This window comes from Macrotis lagotis, chromosome 7 (genome assembly GCF_037893015.1).
Source record: "Macrotis lagotis isolate mMagLag1 chromosome 7, bilby.v1.9.chrom.fasta, whole genome shotgun sequence".
NCBI classification, from domain to species: domain Eukaryota; kingdom Metazoa; phylum Chordata; class Mammalia; order Peramelemorphia; family Peramelidae; genus Macrotis; species Macrotis lagotis.
In genome coordinates this window covers 214,838,788-214,861,414 of record NC_133664.1, presented here as the reverse complement: position 1 = coordinate 214,861,414, position 22,627 = coordinate 214,838,788, and the positions used below count along the sequence as shown (strand labels likewise).

Below are 22,627 nucleotides of genomic sequence, written 5' to 3'. Positions count from 1 at the left end.
GCTTACCACATCACACATACGAAGGTTGCTCAGGTCAGGCTGACAAAGAGAAATCCAAGTCCACTGAGATATGTCCCTCTTTGACCATGGCTTGCAGGGTATCTCAGAACCAACTTGACATCTGAATTTTATGCTAATTCTTGCAGGCAAAACAAGATCAACTCTGGTGACAAATGACAACATCAAAAATCCAGAGGAAGGTACTTTGCTAGCTTTAACTAAAGGCTTTATGGGATGAATATCACTTACCAAGGCGTAAAAAATAAGGTTTCTCTGGTTGTGTATACCTATGGAACCCTAAGTCATCTGAGATACAAACCAAATTGTCATATCTCTTCTTCCACTAGTCAACCATTGCATGCCTTTCTTCTTATTTTCAGAAGCCATACTAATTCCAGGAATCATTGGAATAAACACACCTGTTACCATAACAATGGGCAAATTATCCCCTGGGAGTACTAGTTCCAGTGGAGTGACTGATGGTGAGTGTCATTTTAGACATCTTCAGTATCATTCTTTGTTCTTCTTTTTCATTCAAGCTCTTGAAAAAACCTCAGTAATTTGGCCACTTTATTCAAGAATACGCCTTAGGTCTGGATTATATTAAATTCAATTGCCTCTTTTGCTCTTGGCTCTTTCAAGGGCACCATCTAAACTCAATGGAGCACATCACTTTTGTTTGGGAAATTTACATGAATGTAGGCCCAGATTACCATTTACCCCTTCATTGAGAGTTGTAAAAACCTGGTCAGCTTTCATTGATAACCTTCATTCTGTTTGAGAACGGTGATGATTACTTTTAGTTGCCTGTCAGCAAGAATGTCTTTGATTCTCTGAGCCATTATTTGAAATTTTTCAATATCTGCAGAGGATGATTACACTTTGATTAATCACAGGCAACATTTATTTTTTTTTCTAATTTACTCCACATATCTACAGTTCCTGAACTTTTGTTCTTGTATGTCTAAAATTTTTTGACTCATTCGTTCTCTCATTTGGACATGAGAGCAACATGTCTAAATGTCTATGAAGCTATAGCTGCTCCACCATGACCTCTGCCTCATGGCTTTGTCTTACCTCTTCCTGAAATAGTTGACCATTGCATGCCTTGCATCCTACTTTCAGAAGCCACACTGGCTGCAGGAAGCAGTGGAACAAAAAGAGCTGTAGGCACCACAAATGGAGGATCATAACCAGGGACCAGTAGGGCTAGTGGTGTCAATGAAGTTGACTGGTGTTTAAGACATCATCTCCAGGGCAAACAGGAGATCTTGTTCCTCTGTCTTTGGATAAATCCTCAGTCACTGAAGGTCTTCATGCAAGAATAGTCACATTTCTGGTTGATATTCCAGGCAAATGCTTCAAATGCTGTAGGCTCCTTCAAAGGAAAACAGCTAAACTCAATGGAGCACATTAGTGTCTTTTGGTCCAATTGAAATATCTGTGTCCTTAATGGCCAATGGAGCATTCCCTTAGAGAAGGAAAAAAGCTGGACAGCATTAAAGGAGACCTTCATTGAATTTAGGAACTATGATGATTGCATTTTGTTGGCTGATAGCAATGTTACATTTGGTTCTCTGAGACATTATTAACACTTCTCCTATCTCTCCAGATGATAACTACTTTTTGATTCGAAAGAATAGACATTTTTCATTTATTAAAAATATTCCAACTAACAGAAATCTCTGATCTTTTCTTATTCTATGTCTAAATTTCATGACTCAATCATACAATAACTGGGACACAGGGGACATAACTCTCAATAAACTTATGGTTATAAGAGCCCCCACATCTTCATCTGGATCAAGTCTATGCTTTTCTATAATCCTCAAATAGTAAGAACTCCTTTAAATCAGAACCCCATGCACATACACACACACACACACACACAAACACAAACACATGGACAAATACACACAGATATAAACACATAAACAAACACACATACGCTCACGCAGAGACACAATCATGAAACACATGCAAAGACACATACTCAGAGAAGGAAAAGCCCATGGGCATACATACCATCACAGAATTGAACAAACACACATTTAGTCCACTTAAATTGAAACAATCTGATGTGAGATCTCAGAAAAGTCTTCCCATATGACTCTTGTCCTAATTTCTGCAGGCACCAAAGGATCATCTTCGGTGACAATAGAAAATTCCAGAAATCCACACCAAGGTAACATAGCAGGCTTTGACCCAAGCTTTCCCATTTGTTGTTCCCAGCTAAAAACTTAAGTAATCATGAGAGGCATATTGCTTATCAAGGCACACATATGAAACTTACTCAGGTCAGGTAGACAAATGGAACACGAAGTTCACTGAGATACGTCCCTCGTTGGGAATGCCTTACAGGTTATCTCAGAACCAAAATAACATCTGAATTTTGCTTTAATTATTGCAGGCAAAAGAGGATCAACTTCAGGGACTAATGACAATTCACAAAGTACAGACCAAAGGAATTATGCAAGCATTAACTAAAGGCTTTGTGAAACGCAATTTCTTTATCAGGCCATAAGCAGCATAAGGCTGCTGTAGCCATATAGACTCAAGGAATTCTAACTAATCTGAGATACACACCGAATGGTCTTACCTCTTCTTGCACTAGTGTTCCATTTCATACCTTCTTTCTTATTTTCAGAAGCTACGCTGGCACTAGGAAGCAGTCAAACCAATAGACCTGTATCCACCAAAATCGGAGGGTCGTCACCAGGGACCAGTAATCCTAGTGGAGTCAATGAAGGTGAGTGGCATTATGAATATCTCATCGTCAGGTCGAACAGCACATCTTGTTCCTCTGTTTTTAGATAAAACCTCAGTCATGGGAGCACTTCATGCAAGAATATTCACATTGCTGCTTTCTATTCGAGTCAATTCCCTGATATGCTGTAGGCTCCTAAAAAGGCAATAGATAAACTCAATGTAGTCTTTTTGACCAATTTAAATATCCTTGATAGCCAATGGAAGATTCCATGAGAGAAGGAAAAATCTAGACAAACTTGAAGTAGACCTTCATTTAATTGAGAAACTGTGAAGATTATATTTTTTGGCTTATACCAACATTGTCTTTGCTACTCTGAGCCATTATTACCAGTTCTCCTATTTCTCCAGGTGATAATTATAATTTGATTCCACAGAGAACATACATATATATTTTTCAGAATAGGCTCCACCTAAATGCAATCTCAGAGATTTTCTCTTCTATGACTAAATTTCTTGAAACATTCTTCCTCTACCATGGACACAGGGCCTATCTCTCTCCATTTCAATAAGATTATAAGTGCCACCACTTCTTCCTGTACATCGAGTCTATGATTTTCCTCAATCCCCAACTGGAAAGAGATCCTTTACATCAGAACCGCATGAATACACACACAAACACCATCACATAAACACACGCAGAACAAATTACAAACAAATACACAAACACACAAACACTCACACAGAGACACAATCATAAAACACACGCAAAGACACATACTCAGGGAAGGAAAAGCCCATAGGCATGCATCCCGTCACAGAAATTCACAAACACATTTAGTCCACTTAAATTGAAATAGCTGATGTGAGATCTCAGAAAAGTCTTCCCATATGACTCTTGTACTAATTTCTTCAGGCACCAAAGTATCATCCTCGGTGACAATTGAAAATTCCAGAAATCCAGGCCAAGATAACATACCAGGCTTTGATCCCAGCTTTCCCACTTGTTATTCCCAGCTAAAAACTCATTGCTCACCAAAAACTATATTGCATACCAAGTCACACATACGATGGTCACTCATGTCATGTAGACAAAGGGAACTCAAAGTTCACTGACATAGGTCCTTCATTAACAATGGCTTACAGTGAATCTCAGAGCCAACTTGACAGCTTAATTTCATCCAAATTTTTGCTGACACAAGAGTATCAAGTTCAGTGACAAATGACAATTCCAAAAGTCCGGGCTGAGGTAACTAGGCAAGCATTAATTGATGGCTCTCTAAGTTGCAATTTGCTTAGCAGGGCACATGCAGAATAGGGATGCTCTGGTCATATAGACACATGGAATTCTACGGAACTGATATACACACCAAATGGTCATACCTCTATCTGAACTAGTTGACCATTATGTGCATTGCCTCTTATTTTCAGTATCCACTCTGACCCCAGGAAGCAGTCAAACCATTAGAACTGTATCCACCACAATCGGAGCGTCGTCACCAGGGACCAATATTTCTGTTGGAGTCAGTGAAGGTGAGTGGCATTACACACATCACATCCTCAGGGTAAACAGGAGATCTTGTTCCTCTGGTTTTGGATAAAACCTAAGTCATAGGAACACTTCATGCAAGAATACTCAAATTTCTGTTTGATATTTGAGTCAATTGCCTCCAATGCTCTAGGACAATTCAAAGGCAAGTGCTAAACTCAATGGAGCCCATTACTGTCATTTTGCCCAAGTCACATAACCATTTCTTTCGATAATTGGCCCTTCCATGGACCAAAAATAAATGCTGGACAGCATTGATGGAGACCTTCATTAGGGACAGTGGTGATTGCATTTTGTTGCTTGATATCAAGAATGTCTTTGATTCTCCTATCCTTTTTGGACAGTTCGTACATTTCTGCAAAGGATTATAACATTTTGATTCCTGAGAGGAAACATTTTAATTTTTTGAAATAGGCCCCACTTAACTGAATTGTTTGAGCTTTTGTCCTTCTCTTTCTAAATTTGTAGATTCAATCTTCCTATTCCTTGGTCACATGGACACTCTCTGGCAATGTACATATGGTTGTAACTGCCCCCACTTCTATCTCTGCATCAATTGTATGCTTTCCCTCAATCCTTCAATGGAAAGAAGTCTGTTTATTCAGAACCCGATACACACACACACACACACACACACACACAAACACACACACACATACACACAAACATAAAAACAAAGAAATAGAGACGTCCCCCTCAGACACACACTCACACAGATAATGACACCAAAACCAAAAGTAAATACTGAGTAAGAGAAGAAAAATACATGGCCATGCATGCCTTCACAGAAAACGACAACCACTAATATAGTCCACTTGATTTGAGAATAGCTGATGTGTGTTCTCAGAAAAATTTTCCCATAGGAAAATTTGTGTTTCTTTCTGCAGGCACAAGGGGATCATCCTCCATAACAAGTGACAATTACAGAAATCCAGACCAAGGTAACTTTGCAAGCCTTCACTCAAGTTCCCCTACATTTTGTTTCCAATCTAAAAACTGAAGTATTCGTGAGAGGCATATTGCTTATCAAGGCACATATACGAAGGTTGCTCAGCTCAGGTGGGCAAAGAGACCTCAAAGTCCGCTGAGATGTGTACCTCATTGGAAATGTCTTACAGCTTATCTCAGAACCAATGTAACATCTGAATTTTGTGCTAATTATTGCAGGCGCAAGAGGCTCAACTTGAGGGACTAATGACAATTCGCAAAGTCCAGACCACGGGAATTGTGCAGGCATTAACTATAGGCTTTTTGAGAGGCAGTTTTTCACCAGGCCACAGGCAGCATAAGGCTGCTCTGGCCATATAGACTCAAAGAATTTTGAGCAATCTGAGATACACACCAAATGGTCTTTTCCCTTCCGGAACTAGTGTGCCATTGCATGCCTTGTTTCTTATTTTCAGAAGCCACGCGGGCACCAGGAAGCAGTCGAACCAATGCAGCTGTATCCACCACCATCGGAGGGTCGTCAACAGGAACCAATAGTCCTAGTGGAGTCAGTGAAGGTGAGTGGCATTATTGATATCTCATCGTCAGGGCAAACCGCAGATCTTGTTCCTCTGTCTTTAGATAAAACCTCATTCATGGGAGCACTTCATGCAAGAATATTGACATTTCTGCCTTATATTCGAGTCAATTGCCTGATGTGCTGAAGGCTCCTTAAAAGGCAACAGCTAAGCTCAATGGAGCACATCAGAGTCTATTTGCCCAATTTAAATATCTGTCTCCTTGATAGCCAATGCACCATTCCCTGAGAGAAGGAAAAATCTGGACACATTTGAAGGAGACCTTCATTGAATTTAGGAACTCTGATGATTACATTTTTTGCCTGATAGCCACATTGCCCTTGCTACTCTAAGCCATTATTACCAGTTCTCCTATGTTCCCAGCTGATAATTATGATTTCATTCCACAGAGGACACATTGTTCTTTTTCTAAATTGGCTCCACCTAAATGCAATCTTGGAGATTTTCTTCTTCTGTGACCAAATTTCCTGACTCATTCTTCCTCTAACATGGACACAGTGCCTATCACTCTCAATTTCAATATGGTTATGACTGCCACCACTTCTTCCTCTACATCGAGTCTATGCTTTTCCTCAGTCTCCAACTGGGAAGACATCCTTTACATCAGAACGTCATGCGTACACACACAAAAGCAATCACACGCACGCACACACACGCAGAACAAATTACAAACAAATACACAAAGACACAAACACACACTCACACAGAGACACAATCATAAAACACACGCGAAGACACATACTCAGGGAAGGAAAAGCCCATAGGCATGCATCCCGTCACAGAAATTCACAAACACATTTAGTCCACTTAAATTGAAATAGCTGATGTGAGATCTCAGAAAAATCTTCCCATATGACTCTTGTACTAATTTCTTCAGGCACCAAAGTATCATCCTCGGTGACAATTGAAAATTCCAGAAATCCAGGCCAAGATGACATACCAGGCTTTGATCCCAGCTTTCCCACTTGTTATTCCCAGCTAAAAACTCATTGCTCACCAAAAACTATATTGCATACCAAGTCACACATACGATGGTCACTCATGTCATGTAGACAAAGGGAACTCAAAGTTCACTGACATAGGTCCTTCATTAACAATGGCTTACAGTGAATCTCACAGCCAACTTGACAGCTTAATTTCATCCAAATTTTTGCTGGCACAAGAGTATCAAGTTCAGTGACAAATGACAATTCCAAAAGTCCGGGCTGAGGTAACTAGGCAAGCATTAATTGATGGCTCTCTAAGTTGCAATTTGCTTAGCAGGGCACATGCAGAATAGGGATGCTCTGGTCATATAGACACATGGAATTCTACGGAACTGATAGACACACCAAATGGTCATACCTCTATCTGAAATAGTTGACCATTATGTGCATTGCCTCTTATTTTCAGTATCCACTCTGACCCCAGGAAGCAGTCAAACCATTAGAACTGTATCCACCACAATCGGAGCGTCGTCACCAGGGACCACTACTTCTATTGGAGTCAGTGAAGGTGAGTGGCATTACACACATCACATCCTCAGCGTAAACAGGAGATCTTGTTCCTCTGGTTTTGGATAAAACCTAAGTCATAGGAACACTTCATGCAAGAATACTCAAATTTCTGTTTGATATTTGAGTCAATTGCCTCCAATGCTCTAGGACAATTCAAAGGCAAATGCTAAACTCAATGGAGCCCATTACTGTCATTTTGTCCAAGTCACATAACCATTTCTTTCGATAATTGGCCCTTCCATGGACCAAAAATAAATGCTGGACAGCATTGATGGAGACCTTCATTAGGGACAGTGGTGATTGCATTTTGTTGCTTTATATCAAGAATGTCTTTGATTCTCCTATCCTTTTTGGACAGTTCTTACATTTCTGCAAAGGATTATAACATTTTGATTCCTGAGAGGAAACGTTTTAATTTTTCGAAATAGGCCCCACTTAACTGAATTGTTTGAGCTTTTGTCCTTCTCTTTCTAAATTTGTAGATTCAATCTTCCTATTCCTTGGTCACATGGACACTCTCTGGCAATGTACATATGGTTGTAACTGCCCCCACTTCTATCTCTGCATCAATTGTATGTTTTCCCTCAATCCTTCAATGGAAAGAAGTCTGTTTATTCAGAACCCGATACACACACACACACACACACACACACAAACACACAAACATAAAAACAAAGAAATAGAGACGTCCCCCTCAGACACACACTCACACAGATAATGACACCAAAACCAAAAGTAAATACTGAGTAAGAGAAGAAAAATACATGGCCATGCATGCCTTCACAGAAAACGACAACCACTCATATAGTCCACTTGATTTGAGAATAGCTGATGTGTGTTCTCAGAAAAATTTTCCCATAGGAAAATTTGTGTTTCTTTCTGCAGGCACAAGGGGATCATCCTCCATAACAAGTGACAATTACAGAAATCCAGACCAAGGTAACTTTGCAAGCCTTCACTCAAGTTCCCCTACTTTTTGTTTCCAATCTAAAAACTGAAGTATTCGTGAGAGGCATATTGCTTATCAAGGCACATATACGAAGGTTGCTCAGCTCAGGTGGGCGAAGAGACCTCAAAGTCCGCTGAAATGTGTACCTCATTGGAAATGTCTTACAGCTTATCTCAGAACCAATGTAACATCTGAATTTTGTGCTAATTATTGCAGACACAAGAGGCTCAACTTGAGGGACTAATGACAATTCGCAAAGTCCAGACTACGGGAATTGTGCAGGCATTAACTATAGGCTTTTTGAGAGGCAGTTTTTTACCAGGCCACAGGCAGCATAAGGCTCCTCTGGCCATATAGACTCAAAGAATTTTGAGCAATCTGAGATACACACCAAATGGTCTTTTCTCTTCCGGAACTAGTGTGCCATTGCATGCCTTGTTTCTTATTTTCAGAAGCCACGCGGGCACCAGGAAGCAGTCGAACCAATGCAGCTGTATCCACCACAATCAGAGGGTCGTCAACAGGAACCAATAGTCCTAGTGGAGTCAGTGAAGGTCAGTGGCATTATTGATATCTCATCGTCAGGGCAAACAGCAGATCTTCTTCCTCTGTCTTTAGATAAAACCTCATTCATGGGAGCACTTCATGCAAGAATATTGACATTTCTGCCTTATATTCGAGTCAATTGCCTGATATGCTGAAGGCTCCTTAAAAGGCAACAGCTAAGCTCAATGGAGCACATCAGAGTCTATTTGCCCAATTTAAATATCTGTCTCCTTGATAACCAATGCACCATTCCCTGAGAGAAGGAAAAATCTGGACACATTTGAAGGAGACCTTCATTGAATTTAGGAACTCTGATGATTACATTTTTACCTGATAGCCACATTGCCCTTGCTACTCTAAGCCATTTTTACCAGTTCTCCTATTTTTCCAGCTGATAATTACAATTTCATTCCACAGGGGAAACATTTTTCTTTTTCTAAATAGGCTCCACCTAAATGCAATCTTGGAGATTTTCTTCTATGACTAAATTTCCTAACTCATTCTTCCTCTAACATGGACACAGTGCCTATCACTCTCAATTTCAACATGGTTATGACTGCCAACACTGCTTCCTCTACATCGAGTCTATGCTGTTCCTCAATCCCCAACTGGGAAGACATCCTTTACATCAGAACCTCATGAATACACACACAAAAGCAATCACACACACACACGCAGAACAAATTATAAACGAATACACAAACACACACACACACTCACACAGAGACACAATCATAAAACACAAGCAAAGACACATACTCAGGGAAGGAAAAGCACATAGGCATGCATCCCATCACAGAAATACAGAAACACACATTTAGTCCACTTAAATTGAAATAGCTGATGTGAGATCTCAGAAAAGTCTTCCCATATGACTCTTGTACTAATTTCTACAGGCACCAAAGGATCATCCTCGCTAACAATTGAAAATTCCAGAAATCCAGGCCAAGGTAACATACCAGGCTTTGATCCCAGCTTTCCCACTTGTTATTCCCAGATAAAAACTCATTGCTCACCAAAAACTATATTGCTTACCAAGTCACACATAAGATGGTCGCTCACATCATGTAGACTAAGGGAACTCAAAGTTCACTGACATAGGTCCTTCATTAACAATGGCTTACAGTGAATCTCAGAGCCAACTTGACATCTTAATTTCATGCAAATTTTTGCTGGCACAAGAGTATCAACTTCAGTGACAAATGACAATTCCAAGAGTCCAGGCTAATGTAATTAGGCAAGCATTAACTAATGGCTCTCCCAGATGCAATTTGCCTACCAGGGCACAGGCAGAATAGGGATGCTCTGGTCATATAGATACAAGGAATTCTAAGGAAACTGATATACCCACCGAATGGTCATAACTCTTCCTGAACTAGTTGACCATTGTATGCCTTCCCTCTTATTTTCAGTGTCCACTCTGACTCCAGGAATTAGTCGAACCATGAGAACTGTATCCACCACAATCGGGGGGTCGTCACCTGGGAGCAGTACTTCCATTGGAATCAATGAAGGTGAGTGGCATTATAGACATCTCATCCTCAGGGTAAACAGGAGATCTTGTTTCTCTGTTTTTGGATAAAACCTAAGTCATAGGAACACTTCATGCAAGAATACTCAAATTTCTGCTTGATATTTGAGTCAATTGCATCAAATGCTCTAGGTCCCTAAAACGGCAAGAGCTAAACTCAATGGAGCCCATTACTGTCATTTTGTCCAAGTCACATAACCGTTTCCTTGGCCAATGCACCCTCTCATGAAGCAAAAAAAATGCTGGACAGCATTGACGGAAACCTTCATTAGGGACAGTGGTTGCATTTTGTTGGTTGATATCGAGAATGTCATTGATCCTCGGAGCCATTATTGGCAGTTCTTCTATTTCTGCCGTGGATGATAACATTTTGATTCCGCAGAGGAAACGTTTTTCTTTTTTGAAATAGGCCCCACATAACTGAAGTCTCTGAGCTTGTTTCCTTCTCTGTCTAAATTTGGAGACTCATTCTTCCTTTTCCTTGGTCACATGGACACTCTCTGGTAACGTCCATACGGTTGTAACTGCCCCCACTTCTATCTCTCCATCAATTGTATGCTTTCCCTCAATCCTTCAAGGGAAAGAAGTCTGTTTAATCAGAACTCCATATAGAAACACACACACACACACACACACACACACGCAGAGGCGCAAACACAAACACAAAGAAATAGAAAGGCCGCGAAACACAAACAATCACACAGATACTGACACCAAAACCAAAAGCAAATACTGAGTAAGAGAACAAAAATACATGGGCATCCATGCCTTCACAGAAAACCACAAACACTCATGTAGTCCACTTGATTTGTGAACAGCTGATGCGTGTTCCCTGAACAATCTTCCCATATGACTCTTGTGCTTATATCTGGAGGAACGAGGGGCTCATCCTCCGTGACAATTGACAATTACAAAAATCCAGACCAAGGTCACTTTGCAAGCCTTCACTCAAGCTCTCCTCCTTTTTGTTTCCCATCTAAAATCTGAAGTATTCGTGAGAGGCATGTTCCTTATCAAGGCACATATACGAAGGTTGCTCAGCTCAGGTGGGCAAAGAGACCTCAAAGTCCGCTGCGATATGTACCTCATTGGAAATGCCTTACAGGTTATCTCAGAACCAATGTAACATCTGAATTTTGTGCTAATTATTGAAGGCACAAGAGGCTCAACTTGAGGGACTAATGACAATTCGCAAAGTTCAGACCACGGGAATTGTGCAGGCATTAACTATAGGCTTTTTGAGAGGGAGTTTTGTTACCAGGCCACAGGCAGCAAAAGGCTGCTCTGGCCATATAGACTCAAAGAATTTTGAGTATTCTGAGATACACACCAAATGGTCTTTTCTCTTCCGGAACTAGTGTGCCATTGCATGCCTTGTTTCTTATTTTCAGAAGCCACGCTGGCACCAGGAAGCAGTCCAACCAATGCAGCTGTATCCACCACCATCGGAGGGTCGCCAACAGGGACCAGTAGTCCTAGTGGAGTCAGTGAAGGTGAGTTGTATTATTGACATCTCATCGTCAGGGCAAACAGCAGATCTGGTTCCTCTGTCTTTAGATAAAACCTCAGTCATGGGAGCACTTCATGCAAGAATATTGATATTTCTGCTTTATATTCGAGTCAATTGCCTGATATGCTGTAGGCTCCTTAAAAGGCAACAGCTAAACTCAAAGGAGCACACCAGAGTCTTTTTTGCCAAATTTAAATATCTGTCTCCTTGATAGCCAATGCAGAAAAGACAGAAGGAAAAGTCTGGACGTACTTGAAGGAGACCTTCATTGAATTTAGGAACTCCGATGATTACATTTTTTGCCTGATAGCCACATTGCCCTTGCAACTCTAAGCCATTATTACCAGTTCTCCAATTTTCCAGCTGATAATTATGATTTCATTCCACAGAGGACACATTTTTCTTTTTCTAAATTGGCTCCACCTAAATGCCATCTTGGAGATTTTCTTCTTCTGTGACCAAATTTCCTGACTCATTCTTCCTCTAACATGGACACAGTGCTTATCACTCTCAATTTCAATATGGTTATGACTGCCACCACTTCTTCCTCTACATCGAGTCTATGCTTTTCCTCAATCCCCAACTGGGAAGACATCCTTTACATCAGAACTGCATGCATACACACACAAAAGCAATCACACACACACACACACACACACACACACGCAGAACAAATTATAAACGAATACACAAACACACACACACACTCACACAGAGACACAATCATAAAACACAAGCAAAGACACATACTCAGGGAAGGAAAAACCCGTAGGCATGTATCCCATCACAGAAATACACAAAGACACATTTAGTCCACTTAAATTGAAATGGCTGATGTGAGATCTCAGAAAAGTCTTCCCATATGACCCTTGTCCTAATTTCTGCAGGCATCAAAGTATCATCCTCACGAACAATTGAAAGTTCCAGAAATCCAGGCCAAGGTAACATACCAGGCTTTGATCCCAGCTTTCCCACTTGTTATTCCCAGCTAAAAACTCATTGCTCACCAAAAACTATATTGCTTACCAAGTCACACATAAGATGGTCGCTCACATCATGTAGACTAAGGGAACTCAAAGTTCACTGACATAGGTCCTTCATTAACAATGGCTTACAGTGAATCTCAGAGCCAACTTGACATCTTAATTTCATGCAAAGTTTTGCTGGCAATAGAGTATCAACTTCAGTGACAAATGACAATACCAAGAGTCCAGGATAATGTAATTAGGCAAGCATTGACTAATGGCTCTCCCAGATGCAATTTGCCTACCAGGACACAGGCAGAATAGGGATGCTCTGGTCATATAGATACAAGGAATTCTAAGGAAACTGATATACCCACCGAATGGTCATAACACTTTCTGAACTAGTTGACCATTGTATGCCTTCCCTCTTATTTTCAGTGTCCACTCTGACTCCAGGAATTAGTCGAACCATGAGAACTGTATCCACCACAATCGGGGGGTCGTCGCCTGGGAGCAGTACTTCTATTGGAATCAATGAAGGTGAGTGGCATTATAGACATCTCATCCTCAGGGTAAACAGGAGATCTTGTTTCTCTGTTTTTGGATAAAACCGAAGTCATAGGAACACTTCATGCAAGAATACTCAAATTTCTGCTTGATATTTGAGTCAATTGCATCAAATGCTCTAGGTCCCTAAAACGGCAAGAGCTAAACTCAATGGAGCCCATTACTGTCATTTTGTCCAAGTCACATAACCGTTTCCTTGGCCAATGCACCCTCTCATGAAGCAAAAAAAATGCTGGACAGCATTGACGGAAACCTTCATTAGGGACAGTGGTTGCATTTTGTTGGTTGATATCGAGAATGTCATTGATCCTCGGAGCCATTATTGGCAGTTCTTCTATTTCTGCCGTGGATGATAACATTTTGATTCCGCAGAGGAAACGTTTTTCTTTTTTGAAATAGGCCCCACATAACTGAAGTCTCTGAGCTTGTTTCCTTCTCTGTCTAAATTTGGAGACTCATTCTTCCTTTTCCTTGGTCACATCGACACTCTCTGGTAACGTCCATACTGTTGTAACTGCCCCCACTTCTATCTCTCCATCAATTGTATGATTTCCGTCAATCCTTCAAGGGAAAGAAGTCTGTTTAAACAGGACTCCATATAGACACACACACACACACACACACACACACACACACACACACAGACAAACATACACAGAGGCAAACACAAACACAAAGAGATAGAGAAGCCCCCCGAAACACCCACAGTCATACGGATAATGACACCAAAACAAAAGGAAATACTGAGTAAGAGAAGAAAAATACATGGGCACCCATGAAAGAAGTCTGTTTAATCAGAACTCCATATAGAAACACACACACACACACACACACACACACACACACAGAGGCGCAAACACAAACACAAAGAAATAGAAAGGCCGCGAAACACAAACAATCACACAGATACTGACACCAAAACCAAAAGCAAATACTGAGTAAGAGAACAAAAATACATGGGCATCCATGCCTTCACAGAAAACCACAAACACTCATGTAGTCCACTTGATTTGTGAACAGCTGATGCGTGTTCCCTGAACAATCTTCCCATATGACTCTTGTGCTTATATCTGGAGGAACGAGGGGCTCATCCTCCGTGACAATTGACAATTACAAAAATCCAGACCAAGGTCACTTTGCAAGCCTTCACTCAAGCTCTCCTCCTTTTTGTTTCCCATCTAAAATCTGAAGTATTCGTGAGAGGCATGTTCCTTATCAAGGCACATATACGAAGGTTGCTCAGCTCAGGTGGGCAAAGAGACCTCAAAGTCCGCTGCGATATGTACCTCATTGGAAATGCCTTACAGGTTATCTCAGAACCAATGTAACATCTGAATTTTGTGCTAATTATTGAAGGCACAAGAGGCTCAACTTGAGGGACTAATGACAATTCGCAAAGTTCAGACCACGGGAATTGTGCAGGCATTAACTATAGGCTTTTTGAGAGGGAGTTTTGTTACCAGGCCACAGGCAGCAAAAGGCTGCTCTGGCCATATAGACTCAAAGAATTTTGAGTAATCTGAGATACACACCAAATGGTCTTTTCTCTTCCGGAACTAGTGTGCCATTGCATGCCTTGTTTCTTATTTTCAGAAGCCACGCTGGCACCAGGAAGCAGTCCAACCAATGCAGCTGTATCCACCACCATCGGAGGGTCGCCAACAGGGACCAGTAGTCCTAGTGGAGTCAGTGAAGGTGAGTTGTATTATTGACATCTCATCGTCAGGGCAAACAGCAGATCTGGTTCCTCTGTCTTTAGATAAAACCTCAGTCATGGGAGCACTTCATGCAAGAATATTGATATTTCTGCTTTATATTCGAGTCAATTGCCTGATATGCTGTAGGCTCCTTAAAAGGCAACAGCTAAACTCAAAGGAGCACATCAGAGTCTTTTTGCCAAATTTCAATATCTGTCTCCTTGATAGCCAATGCAGAAAAGACAGAAGGAAAAGTCTGGACGTACTTGAAGGAGACCTTCATTGAATTTAGGAACTCCGATGATTACATTTTTTGCCTGATAGCCACATTGCCCTTGCAACTCTAAGCCATTATTACCAGTTCTCCAATTTTCCAGCTGATAATTATGATTTCATTCCACAGAGGACACATTTTTCTTTTTCTAAATTGGCTCCACCTAAATGCCATCTTGGAGATTTTCTTCTTCTGTGACCAAATTTCCTGACTCATTCTTCCTCTAACATGGACACAGTGCTTATCACTCTCAATTTCAATATGGTTATGACTGCCACCACTTCTTCCTCTACATCGAGTCTATGCTTTTCCTCAATCCCCAACTGGGAAGACATCCTTTACATCAGAACTGCATGCATACACACACAAAAGCAATCACACACACACACACACACACACACACACGCAGAACAAATTATAAACGAATACACAAACACACACACACACTCACACAGAGACACAATCATAAAACACAAGCAAAGACACATACTCAGGGAAGGAAAAGCACATAGGCATGCATCCCCTCACAGAAATACATAAACACACATTTAGTCCACTTAAATTGAAATGGCTGATGTGAGATCTCAGAAAAGTCTTCCCATATGACTCTTGTCCTAATTTCTACAGGGACCAAAGGATCATCCTCACGAACAATTGAAAGTTCCAGAAATCCAGGCCAAGGTAACATACCAGGCTTTGATCCCAGCTTTCCCACTTGTTATTCCCAGCTAAAAACTCATTGCTCACCAAAAACTATATTGCTTACCAAGTCACACATAAGATGGTCGCTCACATCATGTAGACTAAGGGAACTCAAAGTTCACTGACATAGGTCCTTCATTAACAATGGCTTACAGTGAATCTCAGAGCCAACTTGACATCTTAATTTCATGCAAAGTTTTGCTGGCAATAGAGTATCAACTTCAGTGACAAATGACAATACCAAGAGTCCAGGATAATGTAATTAGGCAAGCATTGACTAATGGCTCTCCCAGATGCAATTTGCCTACCAGGACACAGGCAGAATAGGGATGCTCTGGTCATATAGATACAAGGAATTCTAAGGAAACTGATATACCCACCGAATGGTCATAACACTTTCTGAACTAGTTGACCATTGTATGCCTTCCCTCTTATTTTCAGTGTCCACTCTGACTCCAGGAATTAGTCGAACCATGAGAACTGTATCCACCACAATCGGGGGGTCGTCGCCTGGGAGCAGTACTTCTATTGGAATCAATGAAGGTGAGTGGCATTATAGACATCTCATCCTCAGGGTAAACAGGAGATCTTGTTTCTCTGTTTTTGGATAAAACCGAAGTCATAGGAACACTTCATGCAAGAATACTCAAATTTCTGCTTGATATTTGAGTCAATTGCATCAAATGCTCTAGGTCCCTAAAACGGCAAGAGCTAAACTCAATGGAGCCCATTACTGTCATTTTGTCCAAGTCACATAACCGTTTCCTTGGCCAATGCACCCTCTCATGAAGCAAAAAAAATGCTGGACAGCATTGACGGAAACCTTCATTAGGGACAGTGGTTGCATTTTGTTGGTTGATATCGAGAATGTCATTGATGCGAGATCTCAGAAAAGTCTTCCCATATGACTCTTGTCCTAATTTCTGCAGGCACCAAAGGATCATCCTCGGTGACAATTGAAAATTCCAGAAATCCAGGCCAAGGTAAGATACCAGGCTGTGACCCCAGCTTTCCCATATGTTATTCCCACCTAAAAACTCATTGCTTACCAAAAACTATATTTCTTACCACGTGACACATACGATGGTCGCTCAGGTCATGTAGATACAGGGAACTCAAAGTCCACTGAGATAGGGCCCTCATTAACAATGGCTTACAGTGTATCTCAGAACCAAATTGACATGTTAATTTTCTGCTAATTCATGGTGGTACAAGAGTATCAACTTCAGTGACAAATGAGAATTCCAAAAGTCCAACTTATGGTAATTAGGCAATGATTAATTAATGGCTTTCTAAGAGGCAATTTGAATATCAGGGCACACGCAGAATAGGGATGCTCTGGTCATAGAGAGACACGGAATTCTCAGGAAACTGATATACACACCGAATTGTCATACCTCTTCCTGAACTAGTTGACCATTGTATACCTTGCCTCTTATTTTCAGTATCCACTCTGACTGCAGGAAGCAGTCGAACCATTAGTACTGTATCCACAACAATCGGAGGCTCATCACCAGGGACCAGTACTTCTATTGGCGTCAATGAAGGTGAGTGGCATTACAGACATCACATCCTCAGGGTAAACAGGAGCTATTGTTCCTCTGATTTTGGATAAAACCTCAGTCATTGGAATATTTTCTGAAAGAATACTCACATTTCTGCTTGATATTCGAGTCAAGTGCCTTAAATGCTCTACGCCCCTTCCATGGCAAGTGCTAAACTCAATGGAGCCCATCACTGTCATTTTGGTCAAGTCACATAACCCTTTCCTTCGGCAATGGGCCCTTCCCTGAAGCTAAAAATATGCTGGACAGCATTGAAGGAGACCTTCATTAGGGAAAGTGGTGATTGCATTTTATTGTTTGATATCAAGCATGTCTTTGATTCTCAGAGCCATTACTGGCAGTTCTTCTATTTCTGCAGTGGATGATAACATTTTGATTCCCCAGAGGAAACGTTTTTCTCTTTTGAAATAGGCCCCACATAACTGAAGTCTCTGAGCTTTTTCTCCTTCTCTGTCGAAATTTGGAGACTCATTCTTCCTTTTCCTTCTTCACATGGACACTCTCTGGCAATCTCCATACGATTGTAACTGCCCGCACTTCTATCTCTGCTTCAGGTGTATGCTTTTCTTCAATCCTTCAATGGAAAGAAGTGTCTGTAATCAGAACCCCATACAAAAACAGACACACACACACACACACACACTAACACAAACACGATCAAATACAAACACCACACAAACACACAGACACACAGTCACACAAATACTGACACCAAAATCAAAAGCAAATGCTGAGTAAGTTAACAAAAATACATGGGCAGTCATGCCTTCACAGAAAAGCACAAACACACATGGAGTCCACTTCATTTGAGACCAGCTGATGTGAGTTCTCAGAACAATCTTCCCATAGAACTCTTGGGCTTATTTCTGCAGGCACAAGAGGATCATCCTCGGTGACAATTGACAATTCCAGAAATCCAGACCAAGGTAAATTTGCAAGCCTTCACTCAAACTCTCCTATTTTTTGTTCCCATCTAAAAACTTAAGTATAAATGAGAGTCATGTTGATTATCAAGGCACACATACGAAGGTTGCTCAGGTCAGGTAGACACAGAGACATCAAAAGTCCACTGCGATCCGTCCCTCGTCGGAAGCCTTACAGGTTAACTCAGAACCAACATAACATCAGAATTTTGCGCCAATTATTGCAGGCACAAGGGGATCAACTTCAGGGACTGATGACAATTCGCAAAGTCCAGACCAAGGCAATTATGCAAGCATAAACTGAAGGCTTTTTGAGAGGCAATTTCTTTAGCAGGCCACATGCAGCATAAGGCTGCACTCAAAGAATTCTGAGTAATCTGAGATACACACCAAATGGTCTTTTCTCTTCCGGAACTAGTGTGCCATTGCATGCCTTGTTTCTTATTTTCAGAAGCCACGCTGGCACCAGGAAGCAGTCCAACCAATGCAGCTGTATCCACCACCATCGGAGGGTCGCCATCCACCACGATCGGAGGGTCTTCACCAGGGACCAGTAGTCCCAGTGGTGTCAATGAAGGTGAGTGGCATTATTTACCTCTCATCGTCAGGGCAAACAGCAGATCTGGTTCCTCTGTCTTTAGATAAAACCTCAGTCATGGGAGCACTTCATGCAAGAATATTGATATTTCTGCTTTATATTCGAGTCAATTGCCTGATATGCTGTAGGCTCCTTAAAAGGCAACAGCTAAACTCAAAGGAGCACATCAGAGTCTTTTTGCCCAGTTTAAAAATCTGTGTCCTTGATAGGCAATGGAATATTCCCTGAGAGAAGGAAAAATCTGGACAGACTTAAAGGAGACCTTCATGGTATTTAGGAACTGTGATGATGACAATTTTTGGCTGATAGCCACATTACCCTTACTACTCTGTGCCATTATTGCCAGTTCTCCTATTTCTCCGGATGACAATTATGAATTGATTCCACAGAAGAGACATTTTTCTTTTTCTAAATAGGCTCCACCATAATGCAATCTCAGAGATTTTCTTCTACTATGCCTAAATTTCTTGAGTCATTCTTCTTCTAACATGGACACAGGGCTTATCTCTTTCAATTAGAATATGGTTATGACTGCCCACACTTCTTCCTCTATATCAAGTCTATGCTTTTACTCACTCCCGAACCGGGAAGAGTTCCTTTACAACAGAACCGCATGCACACACTCATACACACACACACACTAACACACAATCACACGCAGAAACTCAGAACAACTTAAAGACACACATACACAAACACACGCACACACACACACACACACACACACACACTCACACAGAGAGACAATCATAAAACACACGTGCAGACACATAGGCAGGGAAGGAAAAGCTCGTTGGCAAACACCCCCTCACAGAAATCCACCAATGCACATTTCGTGCACTTAAATTGAAACAAGCTGATGCGAGATCTCAGAAAAGTCTTCCCATATGACTCTTGTCCTAATTTCTGCAGGCACCAAAGGATCATCCTCGGTGACAATTGAAAATTCCAGAAATCCAGGCCAAGGTAAGATACCAGGCTGTGACCCCAGCTTTCCCATATGTTATTCCCACCTAAAAACTCATTGCTTACCAAAAACTATATTTCTTACCACGTGACACATACGATGGTCGCTCAGGTCATGTAGATAAAGGGAACTCAAAGTCCACTGAGATAGGGCCCTCATTAACAATGGATTACAGTGTATCTCAGAACCAAATTGACATCTTAATTTTCTGCTAATTCATGGTGGTACAAGAGTATCAACTTCAGTGACAAATGAGAATTCCAAAAGTCCAACTTATGGTAATTAGGCAATGATTAATTAATGGCTTTCTAAGAGGCAATTTGAATATCAGGGCACACGCAGAATAGGGATGCTCTGGTCATAGAGAGACACGGAATTCTCAGGAAACTGATATACACACCGAATTGTCATACCTCTTCCTGAACTAGTTGACCATTGTATACCTTGCCTCTTATTTTCAGTATCCACTCTGACAGCAGGAAGCAGTCGAACCATTAGAACTGTATCCACCACAATCGGAGGCTCCACACCAGGGACCAGTACTTCTATTGGGGTCAATGAAGGTGAGTGGCATTACAGACATCACATCCTCAGGGTAAACAGGAGCTATTGTTCCTCTGATTTTGGATAAAACCTCAGTCATTGGAATATTTTGTGCAAGAATACTCACATTTCTGCTTGATATTCGAGTCAAGTGCCTTAAATGCTCTACGCCCCTTCCATGGCAAGTGCTAAACTCAATGGAGCCCATCACTGTCATTTTGGTCAAGTCACATAACCCTTTCCTTGGGCAATGGGCCCTTCCCTGAAGTTAAAAATATGCTGGTAGCATTGAAGGAGACCTTCATTAGGGAAAGTGGTGATTGCATTTTGTTGTTTGATATCAAGCATGTCTTTGATTCTCAGAGCCATTACTGGCAGTTCTTCTATTTCTGCAGTGGATGATAACATTTTGATTCCCCAGAGGAAACGTTTTTCTCTTTTGAAATAGGCCCCACATAACTGAAGTCTCTGAGCTTTTTGTCCTTCTCTGTCGAAATTTGGAGACTCATTCTTCCTTTTCCTTCTTCACGTGGACACTCTCTGGCAATCTCCATACGATTGTAACTGCCCGCACTTCTATCTCTGCTTCACGTGTATGCTTTTCTTCAATCCTTCAATGGAAAGAAGTGTCTGTAATCAGAACCCCATACAAAAACAGACACACACACACAAACACTAACAAAAACACGATCAAATACAGACACCACACAAACACACAGACACACAGTCACACAAATACTGACACCAAAATCAAAAGCAAATGCTGAGTAAGTTAACAAAAATACATGGGCAGGCATGCCTTCACAGAAAAGCACAAACACACATGGAGTCCACTTGATTTGAGACCAGCTGATGTGAGTTCTCAGAACAATCTTCCCATAGGACTCTTGTGCTTATTTCTGCAGGCACAAGAGGATCATCCTCGGTGACAATTGACAATTCCAGAAATCCAGACCAAGGTAAATTTGCAAGCCTTCACTCAAACTCTCCTATTTTTTGTTCCCATCTAAAAACTTAAGTATAAATGAGAGTCATGTTGATTATCAAGGCACACATACGAAGGTTGCTCAGGTCAGGTAGACACAGAGACGTCAAAAGTCCACTGCGATCCGTCCCTCGTCGGAAGCCTTACAGGGTAACTCAGAACCAACATAACATCAGAATTTTGCGCCAATTATTGCAGGCACAAGGGGATCAACTTCAGGGACTGATGACAATTCGCAAAGTCCAGACCAAGGCAATTATGCAAGCATAAACTGAAGGCTTTTTGAGAGGCAATTTCTTTAGCAGGCCACATGCAGCATAAGGCTGCACTCAAAGAATTCTGAGTAATCTGAGATACACACCGAATGGTCTTACCTGTTTCTGAACTAGTGTGCCATTGCATGCCTTGTTTCTTATTTTCAGAAGCCACGCTGGCACCAGGAAGCAGTCGAACCAATAGAGCTGTATCCACCACAATCGGAGGGTCGTCACCAGGGACCACTAGTCCCAGTGGTGTCAATGAAGGTGAGTGTCATATTTTACATGACATCGTGAGGGCAAAGAGCACATCTCGTTCCTCTGTCTTAAGATAAAACCTCAGTCATGGGAGCACATCATGCAAGAATATTCACATTTCTTGCAGAAGCCACGCTGGCACCAGGAAGCAGTCGAACCAATAGAGCTGTATCCACCACGATCGGAGGGTCTTCACCAGGGACCAGTAGTCCCAGTGGTGTCAATGAAGGTGAGTGGCATTATTTACCTCTCATCGTCAGGGCAAAGAGCAGATCTTCTTCCTCTGTCTTAAGATAAAACCTCAGTCATGGGAGCACTTCATGCAAGAATATTCACATTTCTGCTTTATATTCGAGTCAATTGTCTGATATGCTGTAGGCTCCTAGAAAGGCAACAGCTAAACTCAATGGAGCACATCAGAGTCTTTTTGCCCAGTTTAAAAATCTGTGTCCTTGATAGGCAATGGAATATTCCCTGAGAGAAGGAAAAATCTGGACAGACTTAAAGGAGACC

At 41.4% G+C, this 22,627-nt stretch overlaps 1 protein-coding gene across 21 annotated transcripts in view; it reads left to right on the top strand.

Moving 5' to 3' along the window:
* Positions 1-22,627, top strand: part of MUC19 (mucin 19, oligomeric) — a 103,190-nt gene that overhangs the window by 43,089 nt on the left and 37,474 nt on the right. For 11 of the 21 annotated variants that reach the window (XM_074194822.1, XM_074194826.1, XM_074194821.1 and 8 more), the window contains 22 exons: positions 147-200; positions 381-482; positions 2,132-2,185; positions 2,648-2,749; positions 4,138-4,239; positions 5,143-5,196; positions 5,659-5,760; positions 7,174-7,275; positions 8,163-8,216; positions 8,679-8,780; positions 9,669-9,722; positions 10,185-10,286; positions 11,695-11,796; positions 13,217-13,318; positions 14,939-15,040; positions 16,948-17,001; positions 17,464-17,565; positions 18,456-18,509; positions 20,533-20,634; positions 21,520-21,573; positions 22,022-22,123; positions 22,242-22,343. In XM_074194822.1, coding sequence (XP_074050923.1) covers positions 147-200; positions 381-482; positions 2,132-2,185; positions 2,648-2,749; positions 4,138-4,239; positions 5,143-5,196; positions 5,659-5,760; positions 7,174-7,275; positions 8,163-8,216; positions 8,679-8,780; positions 9,669-9,722; positions 10,185-10,286; positions 11,695-11,796; positions 13,217-13,318; positions 14,939-15,040; positions 16,948-17,001; positions 17,464-17,565; positions 18,456-18,509; positions 20,533-20,634; positions 21,520-21,573; positions 22,022-22,123; positions 22,242-22,343 — 1,860 coding nt within the window. The remainder of the gene's footprint in view (positions 1-146; positions 201-380; positions 483-2,131; positions 2,186-2,647; positions 2,750-4,137; positions 4,240-5,142; positions 5,197-5,658; positions 5,761-7,173; positions 7,276-8,162; positions 8,217-8,678; positions 8,781-9,668; positions 9,723-10,184; positions 10,287-11,694; positions 11,797-13,216; positions 13,319-14,938; positions 15,041-16,947; positions 17,002-17,463; positions 17,566-18,455; positions 18,510-20,532; positions 20,635-21,519; positions 21,574-22,021; positions 22,124-22,241; positions 22,344-22,627) is intronic. The other 10 variants (XM_074194816.1, XM_074194811.1, XM_074194810.1 and 7 more) reach the window with 10 other exon arrangements.